The sequence below is a fragment of the Diceros bicornis genome, unplaced genomic scaffold, assembly GCF_020826845.1.
Source record: "Diceros bicornis minor isolate mBicDic1 unplaced genomic scaffold, mDicBic1.mat.cur scaffold_434_ctg1, whole genome shotgun sequence".
In the NCBI taxonomy this organism is placed as follows: domain Eukaryota; kingdom Metazoa; phylum Chordata; class Mammalia; order Perissodactyla; family Rhinocerotidae; genus Diceros; species Diceros bicornis.
Genome location: NW_026691302.1, coordinates 68,586 through 78,581, shown reverse-complemented (window position 1 = coordinate 78,581; position 9,996 = coordinate 68,586). Strand labels below are relative to the sequence as shown.

Genomic DNA, 9,996 nt, shown 5'->3' with positions numbered 1-9,996 from the left:
CCTTTTGACCTGTAGGCAAGCAGGCTGCTTCTATAAGCTGATTTGAATATTTGTGTTTCCTTGGATTCCTTTATGAACTGAAGATTGCAGCCCTCTGATTCTGGTTTCATTTGCCCTTGGGGTTTTAAAATGTAAGTTGATTGAGTTATGATGTGAGTAAGGGAAGAAAATTGTGGAACCAAATAGAAGTTTTGTTCCATTTAGGCAAGAGAACCTCAAGATGTGAGATGGGTTTATTTAAGCTCTCAGGTACATATCACTTTTGTTGTTGTTGTTGTTTGGTTTTGGTGAGGAAGATTAGCCCTGAGCTAACATCTGTGCCCGTCTTCCTCTATTTTGGATGTGGGTCACTGCCACAGCATGGCTTGACGAGTGGTGTGGGTCCATGCCCAGGATCCAAACCTGCAAACCTCAGGCTGCCAAAGCAGAGCCTGCTGAACTTAACCAGCAGGCATGGGGCCAGCCCCATATTCCATTTTTAGGTCAGTTTTTGTGTGTCCATGTCCCTAGAAAGCTTTGATATTTAAAAGGATATAGTATTCCTAAGGCAAATGAATTCCTATTTTAATGTATTCAAGGAAAGAGCACTTGAGTTTCTATTTTCATTGATATGAGGAAACAGGTCAAATCTTCTGTAAATCTTTAAAATTCCTAGTTTATGTCAGGGCTTAATTGCAAACCCCTAATGCATTATAATATACTGCTCCATCCTGATAATATCCCCAGTGTAAATATAGTGGACTGACAAACTATAATGTCCTTTATCCTTTCTGTTGGGAAGGGATTTGTAAATTTTTTATGGTTTATAGTTTTATATCTATTAGTGTTTAATGGACTAAATCTTGAGGTGGTTTCCTATGTAGAAATGTTAAAATTAAATTAAATTTTCACCAAAAGTTATTTAAAAATAATGATCAAGCATCAGGAAATATAGTGTATATAAATTTCTCTCCTTATTGTAAATAAATAATGCATAGGAAGGTTTAAAAAATTCCTGAGAGGAAACTAACTTAAAAAGACTCCCTGCCTGTGTATCCTGCCCCACTCCTCTGCTCTCACTCCAGCCCCCCTCAAATGACCAGTTTTGGAGAACTGCTTCATCCTCCTGTTAGTGTTTATATAAAAACAAGCCAGTGTGAAGGCTTCTTTTTCTCACCTGTGTTTGCTTTTGTAGTGAGTAGCCAGAATCCACATATTTGGTGCTTGGCTTCTGAACACAAGCCTCACCCCTCCCTTTCCCCTAGGCCTTCTTGTCTGGACAGGCTGATGGGAAAGCCTGGAGGCTCCTGCACTGTGAGCTGCTGCTTGCTGGGCAGCTCCTCCTGTGAGCTGTGCTGCCCTGTGTGCACTGTTGACTCCAGCAAACCTGGATTCTAATTACAGGGGGTTCCAAGTTGGCAGTTTGGGAAATTCTTGGCGGTTTTCCTTGACTTTGGGAGCAGGCATACAGGAATGAGGCCGTCAGTCCATATCTTGAGTGGAATCCGTCTGTGTGTTTGGAGTGAAGGTGAGACAGAGGATGGAGTTACCTTGACATTAGCAGGAGCCTGGGGTTATACGGATGATTATACCCTGTGAATGAGCTGAGCCCATCAGATGGTCACTTCCTAAAGAGCAGTCATTGCAGAGAGGAAGAAGAGACAGGAAAATACAGTCAGTAGGTAGCAACATTAGAGAGGGCTCACCAGGACCCCTAAGTAACTCTGCTGCTGTGGCCAGCCCTGCATCTATTACAACAAAGATCCCAACTCTCTGGGTTGTAGTGACAACACCCACAGTCTGAGTTGGGTGCAGCAAAGAGATTAGTTCAAACCCGACTTAAGCCTGGGTTCCTTAAACTCTATAAAGCAACCAGTTGTCATGGAGGAGGCCTCTAACCCTGATGGCAGTGACTGAGGCTCTCAGGAGGAGGACCTTAAGTTGTCCATAGGTTTCTGATGCAAGAACCTGCCCTGGTGCCACATTATATGCCCTTAGAGCTGCAATTATCTCCAGGTACTGAGATTTCTTGAACATAGAGGGTCTCACAAGCACTGAGCATGTGACCCTCTACTGAGTTGCCTATAGTGCCTTTGGCTCTGCAGAGCGCACCCTGCCTGCTCTGCCTGGTGACTGACACATGTTTGTGATATGATGGAGCATAACCTTGGCCCTGCAACTTATGCCACCTGCAGGAGGAGAATGGCATTTCTTTCTTCAGTTCTTTGAAAGATGACTCGGGTAATAGAAGGGGTTCACCCCTCTCCCAGACACCTTGGTTCCCTGGGTAGTTCCTTGGGGTTAACTGAATGCACAGCACTGAGGAGTGCATAGACTTGAAGGATGACAGTACACATTCATACATGATGGAGCTCAGTGGAGAGTTCCTGTTCCTCATCCCTTAATTGGGACATCCCCTGATGACCCAAACCCGAGGGTCACCACATCTAACCAAACATCAGGCAGTCATCTTACTCCTGGCCAAACATTGGCCTCATCTGCATATTTTCACAAAGTCTTGGATGATTGTCTAAGAGATGCCCCTTGAATTTTGAGAATCTCTTGACCCAGAGATACTCAAAATAGAAATCAAGGTAACACTTGTCTGTACATTACTAGGTCTACAATACGAGGACTCACCAGGACACTCATTATCCTGGTGTTGGAGGATATAGGTTCTATCCTATAGGTCGGAGTTCTGACACTACTAACAGTAACTATGGCACTTCTCAGAGAATACAGTGCCCTGTTCTCCAACAAGACATTCGATGCAAGTTCCACCTCCCGTATGGGTCTCAGGCTCATAGAGCACCATACTGGCTTATTGAAATATGTTGAAGTTAGTTGAATGAGAGATGTGTTGTTTCCTTCAGCAGGGATGAATTATAATGACTCTGTCTTCATCTTTTTCTTGAAAGATTTCAGGGTTTTTTGACCAGCTTTAGGTTTACAGAAAAATTGATCAGAATTTACAGAGAGTTACACATGACTCTTCTCTTTGCCTCTGCACAGTTTACACTCTCTTTCACATTTTGTATTACTGTGGTACAATTGTTACAATTTCCAATCCCACATTGATGCATTTCCGTGCCCAGTGTACATTAGCATTGACTCTTTGTGTTATACAATGTATGGGTTTTGGCAAATGTATAATGACATGGATCCATCATTCCTGTATCATAGAGTGTAGTTTCACTTCCCTACAACTCCTCTGTGCTCCACCTCTTGATTCATCCCTCCCCCAACCCCCAAATTCTTCACAACCAATGATCTTTCTACTGGCTCACGCTTTGTCTTTTCCAGAATGTCATATACTTGGAATCATACACTACATAGCCTTGTCACATTGGCTTCTTTCCCTTCGCAATATAATTTTAAGGTTCCTCCGTGTGTTTTCATGGCTTGATACCTCATTTCTTTTTATCACTGAACAGTATTTCATTGTATGGATGCCCCAGTAATTGTTTTTTCTATTTGACTCTTGAAGGACATTTTGCTTAAAACTCTAACTCTTGCCAATTGTGAATAAAGCGCCTATAAACATTCATGTGTAGGTTTTGTGTGAACATAATGTTTCAACTCATTTGGAAAAATACCAAGGAGTGTGATTGCTGGATCTTACTCTATGTAGTAACAGTGTATTTTTATTTGAAAGAAAGTTCCTGTCTGTCATTGTGGGTGTACCAAATTCCGCTTTCACCAGCAATGACTGAGGATTACCTGTAGCTTTGCTTCTTCACTCATAGTTGGTGTTCTGAGTGTTTTGAGTTTTACTCATTTAACAAGTGTTTAATGGTCCCTCACTGTTGTTTTATTTGCAATTTCCTAGTGACATTTCATGTGGAGCATGTGAAAATAAGCATATTGCTTATTTCCCATCTATATATCTTCTTCAGTGAGAAGTCTGTTCAGATTTTTTCTCACTCTTTAATTGGGTTGTTTGTCTTCTGACTGATGAGTTTTAAGAATTCTTTGGATATTTCACATACCAGTCACTTATCCAATCAGTGTTTTACAAAGATTTTCTCTCACTGTGTTAATTGTGTTGTTATTCTCTTAACACTGTCTTTCTCAGAGCTTTCTCAGAGTGGTTTTTCATTTTAATGAAGTAAATTTTTTTTCTTTTGTGGACCTTGCTTTTTGGTTTTTTATCTAAAAATTCATCTCCAAACCCAAGGCCATCTATATTTTCTCCTATGTTACCTTCTAGGAGTTTATTCCTTTAGCATTTCACATTTAGATCTGTCATGTGTTTTGACTTAATTTTTGTGAAAGCTGTAAGGCCCGTGTCTACATTCCTTTTGTGTGTGTGTGTTTGCATGTGGATTTCCATTATTTCCACCACTGTTTGTTTAAAAGACTTTCTTTTTCATTTTCCCTTCCTTCTTTGTCAAAGATCAATTGACTGTATCTGTTTGGATCTCTAAGGAAAACCATTGACATGTATTCTTCCACCTTACTATACTCTCTTATTAATTCCATGAGTTATTTCTGTTGTTGTGAGTTCTTTCAGATGTTTCACAGAGACAATCATGTCATATGGAACAAATGTTATAAATTTAGCTACAGGTTTTGTGAAGATGTTCTTTCTCAAGTGGAAGTTGCCTTCTATTACTAGTTTCTTATCATAAATGGATGTTGGATTTTATCAAATGGTTTTTTATTTTCTTTCCCTCCTCCTTTCCTTTCTGATATTAGTAATTTCTGTTTTCCCTCCTTTCTTTGCTATCTTGACTAGATGTTTATCAATTTTATTAGTATTATCAAGGAACCAGCTTTATTTGTTTGAATTTTCTGCATAGATTTCCCACAATGACATTGATTTCTTTTCTTTTTTTTTTTTTTTGTGAGGAGATCAGCTCTGAGCTAACATCCATGCCAATCCTCCTCCTCCTTTTTTTTCCCCCCCAAAGCCCCAGTAGATAGTTGTATGTCATAGCTGCACATCCTTCTAGTTGCTGTATGTGGGACGCCGCCTCAGCATGGCTGGAGAAGCGGTGCGTCGGTGCACGCCCAGGATCTGAACCCGGGCCTCCAGTAGCGGAGTGCGAGCACTTAACCGCTAAGCCACGGGGCCGGCCCTTACCTACACATTTTGATAAAACATTTTTTAAAGGTTGCCCTTGAGTTTTCAGCATACATTTACAACTAACCCACCTCCTCTGCCAAATAACACTCCACCACTTCCCTGTTATGCAGGTTCCTCTTAATACACTAGTCCCAATTTCCCCTTCCCTTTCATTTGTCACATTGCTGTCATTTTTATTTCACTTGTCCATAAGCCTCTCATTACAAAATACATTGTTGCTAATGTTATTTTAAACAAAGCATCACCTGTTATATTAATTATAAGAAATATAAATATATTTTACCTTCATTTTTTCATTTTATGAAAATTTTTATCATTTACATTGTTTCTGATAAATTTTTGAACATTTTATTCAAAGTAGGTGTACTCATGACAAATTTCCTCAATTTTTGTCTCAGAAAGTCCTTATTTCTCCTTTATTGTTGAAGGACAATTTTTCTTTACAGAGAATTCTAGGAGACTGTTTTTTTTATTTTCAGAACTTTAAATATTTCACTCTGCTCTGCACTGGCTTGCATGGTTTTTGAAAAGAAGTCCAATTTAATTCAGATCTTTGTTTCTTTATACCTAAGATGTATTTCTTCTCTGGCACTTCTCACTGTATTGCCTGTCATTGATTTTTCTCTAGTTTGAATACGATATCCTTGGGTGTGCACTTTTAGTTTATCATGTTCAGTGTTCTCTGAGCTTCCTGGATGTACTTTTTGCCAACTATCATTAATTTTAGTAGATTTTGGTGATTATTACTTCACTTGTTGCTTCTCTTTCTTTCTGTCTTTCTTTTCCTTCAGATGTCCCCATTACGTATAGTTTAAAATTTCTGTTAAAGAGAGTTGTCCTAGGCTTCACGGGTATCATCTGCTGTCTTTTTTGTTATTTTTGCCCTTGCATTAGACTTTGGTGAAATGGATTTTTTGTTTAATACAGATCTTCCTAAGAAGAGACTATCTGGCATATAATTCGAAAAGCTGTCCTTTTTTTCTCTTTTCTAATTTTGGATACACCATTTTGCCCTGTGACCTCAAGACTCTCATGGATCTAAGAATAATTGTTGATTTCAAGTTTGTTCATTTTCTTCCTGTTAGGTCAAGAATGACAGTTCTAACTTCCGTAACTGCAGCATCAGAAGGTGGCAATGCCTGATCTAGAGTGGCTGGTCAGTAAACACTTCTTCTTGAAGTTGGGGAATAGAGATTTTATGTACTTTTAGAGGAAACCACTGTTAAGTCCTTCACAATTTTATAATCATGGGCAAATTTACCATCAAAACGTTTTGGACTTCAATGAACTCCCTTGCAATCTGTAGTTTTTAGCCTGCCCCTCAAGCCCAACAAGTATCAGACACACGGTTAGTATTTGACCAGAAAGAGTTCTTATGGCACATTATTGTCTCAGTATGTGTTGTATAAATTGGTGGGAGGTAGCCTTGAGTCACTTGAGTATAGAGATTTTATGGTCTAAGTTGTCATGCCGCCTTCTTTTTGTCTGAGAACTATCTTCCAAATAATATTTGAGCCCATCAAATCATACAGAGAGAGAATGGAAGACCTGAGTCTACGATGAATATTACACAAGTTAAAAGCAATGATTCTCCACAAGAATATTTACATTCAGCCAGCTGCATCTGATTACCTGTAATGAACTAGAGTACTCTAAGACAATGTCTCCTGCTGGGCTTTGTTACAAGTTTGATTTCTACAGGCCTCCTGGACTCTCTGTTTGATGATGAGACTAGAAAAGAAGGCTTCTAGTAGTTTATTATGTTTTCATTTATTGAAACGTCATGCAGATTTGACCCCCTGTCTCATGAAGTGCTGTAATTGGTGAGTAATAAAGAAGGTAAAAGAATTTTTCTCAAAATAAATCATTAGTTTTAAATGATAATATTTGTTTTATTTGTATAGTATTTCTGTCATTTCCCAACATGCTCTGTACCCTGCCATTAGAGAGAAATATGATGTAATATGATCACAGTAAAATGTGTAAATAATTTCCATCTGTTCATAAAGCTTTTAGTTTGATGAGGAAGTATATACAGAAAAACTGAGTTTTTGACAATCATGGCATAGAATAAATGCTTAGAGATAAGAGAATCATATGTAAGTAAATTTCCTACAAATGGAGTATAGATCCCCACTGCTGTCAGTCTTATGCATTCTATTCTATACGTTTGTAATGTTTTAGGACTCAGTGGCTATTGAGGATGTGACTCTGATCTTCACTGCAGAGGAGTGGGCTTTACTGGATCCTTTACAGAAGAAACTCTACGGAGATGTGATGTGGGAAACTTTCAGGAACCTGGCCTCAATAGGTAAGAATGAGGACATTCTTTCACACTGTCAATCAGAGAAGAAGTGTTAGTTGTCCATTAACATTGTTCCAAGATATAGAATGTGGAAAGTGGAGAGGTTGGTAAAAACAAACAAACAAACAAAAAACTAGAAATTGTCATAGCTCATCATGGATTTATTTATTTATTTTTTTTTGTGAGGAAGATCAGCCCTGAGCTAACATCCATGCCAATCCTCCTCTTTTTGCTGAGGAAGACCAGCCCTGAGCTAACATATATTGCTAATCCTCCTCCATTTTTTTCCCTTTTTCTCCCCAAAGCCCCAGTAGATAGCTGTAAGTCATAGTTGCACGTCTTTCTAGTGCTGTATGTGGGACACCGCCTCAGCACGGCCAGAGAAGCGGTGCGTCGGTGCGCACCCGGGATCCGAACCCGGGCCACCAGCAGCGGAGTGCACGCACTTCACCGCTAAGCCACAGGGCTGGCCCCCATCATGGACTTAAAATCTAAAAATTTTTCTATAGGGGCTGGCCCCGTGGCACAGCAGTTAAGTGCATGCGTTCCGCTGCTGGAGGCCCGGGTTCAGATCCCGGGCGCGCACCAACACGCTGCTTGTCAGGCCATGCTCTGGCGGCATCCCACATAAAGTGAAGGAAGACGGGCACAGATGTTAGCTCAGGGCTAGTCTTCCTCAGCAAAAAGAGGAAGATTGGCATGGATGTTAGCTCAGGGCTGATCTTCCTCACAAAAAAATAAAAATAAACAAAAATTAAATAAATATTGGGCCGGCCCCGTGGCTTAGCGGTTAAGTGCGTGCGCTCTGCTGCTGGCGGCCCGGGTTCGGATCCCAGGTGTGCACCGACACACTGCTTCTCCGGCCATGCTGAGGCCGCGTCCCACATACAGCAACTAGAAGGATGTGCAGCTATGACATACAACTATCTACTGTGTCTTTGGGGGGAAAAATAAAAAAATAAATAAATAAATAAACATTTTTCTATAACTTCTAATACTTTGAAATTAACTTTCTGGCTCTGCACTTCAGGAAAAACATGGGAAGATCATGATATTGAAGATCAATACAGGAACCAGGGGAGAAAACTGAGGTGCGGCACACTCAAAATAGAAAGCAGCATGTCACATGAGAATCCTGATATCTTATGAAATTTAAAAAGAAGGAAACAAAACAAATAACCCTCGTTTCAAAGTTAGCTATTCTTAGAAAATTTCTCCAAACATGCCTTGTGAAATGTAATGTAGAGGTTCATTTATTGCAAAATAGTTCACTTGCAAGTAGTATTAATGAACCCCATCTATGAATATCACTGTTTGGATAATAGCAAGGGATCAATTTCCAAGAAATCAGACTAGGCAAAAAAACCTAGACTTTTCCTATAAATCATAATAAATATAACAAGTATAAAATCACTAAGAAAGAAAGAATTAATAATGTGCTTCTCATTTGTTACAGAATCATATGGTAGAGAGACTCTGAAAGTGAAGATGATAGTCAATGTGGAGAAAATTTCAGCCTTATTCCAAATCTGAATCTGAATAAAAAAACTACATGGGCTAAACCATGTGAATGCAGTGCATGTGGAAAAGCCTTCATGCATCATTCATCCCTTAATAGGCATGTTGGATGTCACACTGAACACAAACCATGTGACTATCAAAAATATGGAGAGATGCCATGTAAATGTAAAGAGTGTGGAAAGCCTTCACTTTTCCCAGTTATCTCCGAATAAATGAAAGAACTCAAACTGGAGATAAACTGTATGAATGTAAAAAATGCAATAAGCATTCATTTCTTCAGTTCTCTATGAAAACATGAAAGAAATCACACTGGAGAGAAACCTCCTGAATGTAAGGAATGTGGGAAAGCCTTCACTTTTCAAGTTTTCTTCAAATACATGAAAGAACTCATACTAAAGAGAAACATGATAAATGTAAAAGATGCAGTAAAGCACTCACTTCTTCCCATAATCTTTGAGTACATGAAAGAATTCATACTGGAGAGAAACCCTATGAATGTTAGAAATGTGGGAAAGCCTTCATGAACCCCTCAAGCCTTCCATCACACATAATCTTTCACATTGGAGATGGACCTTATAAATGTAAGGAATGTGGGAAAGCCTTCACTTTTCCCAGTTTTCTTCAAAAACATGGCAGAACTCATGGCAGAGAGAAACCCTATGAATGTAAAAAATGCAGTAAAGCATTCGCTTCTTCCAGTTCTCTTCGACTACATGAAAGAATTCATAACTAAGAGAAACCCTATGAATCTAAGGAATGTGAGAAAGCATTCACTTCTTTCAGATCACTTCAAAAATATGAATGAAGTCACACTGGAGAGAAACTGTGAATGCAAGGAAAGTGGGAAAGCCTTTATTCCTCATCAAAATTTTAAAGGATATGGGAGAATGCACACTAGAGGAAAGACCATGTAAATATGAAGAATGTGGGAAAGCCTTTTGTCATCCCAGTTCTTTCTGAAGACATGAAAAGATTCACTTGATAAAAACCTCTTGAATATAAACAGCATCAGAAAGACTTCAATTGGCCCATATCCTTCTGTGTGAAACTCCCACCAAAAGCAAATATAAATGTAAGTAATATGAGAAAGCTTTATGGAAAT

At 39.2% G+C, this 9,996-nt stretch overlaps 1 protein-coding gene across 5 annotated transcripts; it reads left to right on the top strand.

Moving 5' to 3' along the window:
• Positions 1-1,278: 1,278 nt before the first annotated feature.
• Positions 1,279-8,535, top strand: LOC131402981 (zinc finger protein 124-like). 5 transcript variants are annotated; one of them, XR_009219108.1, is made up of 5 exons: positions 1,281-1,507; positions 6,154-6,224; positions 6,601-6,891; positions 7,253-7,379; positions 8,404-8,527. XR_009219108.1 is itself a non-coding variant. In XM_058537424.1 (4 exons), exons 2-4 carry the CDS (start codon positions 6,204-6,206, stop codon positions 8,520-8,522), a joined length of 267 nt encoding a protein of 88 aa, XP_058393407.1. In that variant the 5' UTR covers positions 1,282-1,507; positions 6,154-6,203; the 3' UTR covers positions 8,523-8,535. The 5 variants fall into 5 exon arrangements, 1 of the variants encoding a protein (XP_058393407.1); XR_009219110.1 differs by having other exon boundaries at positions 1,283-1,507; positions 6,858-6,891; XR_009219109.1 differs by having other exon boundaries at positions 1,284-1,507; positions 6,770-6,891; positions 8,404-8,525.
• Positions 8,536-9,996: the final 1,461 nt, after the last annotated feature.

Bases quoted from the DNA above. Each gene is read 5' to 3' on its own strand.
- LOC131402981 (XM_058537424.1), top strand. From the start codon at position 6,204: ATGCCTGATCTAGAGTGGCTG. The intron at 6,225-7,252 runs GTCAGTAAACAC...GTAATGTTTTAG, and splicing joins TGCCTGATCTAGAGTGGCTG to GACTCAGTGGCTATTGAGGA. The intron at 7,380-8,403 runs GTAAGAATGAGG...TCTGCACTTCAG, and splicing joins CAGGAACCTGGCCTCAATAG to GAAAAACATGGGAAGATCAT.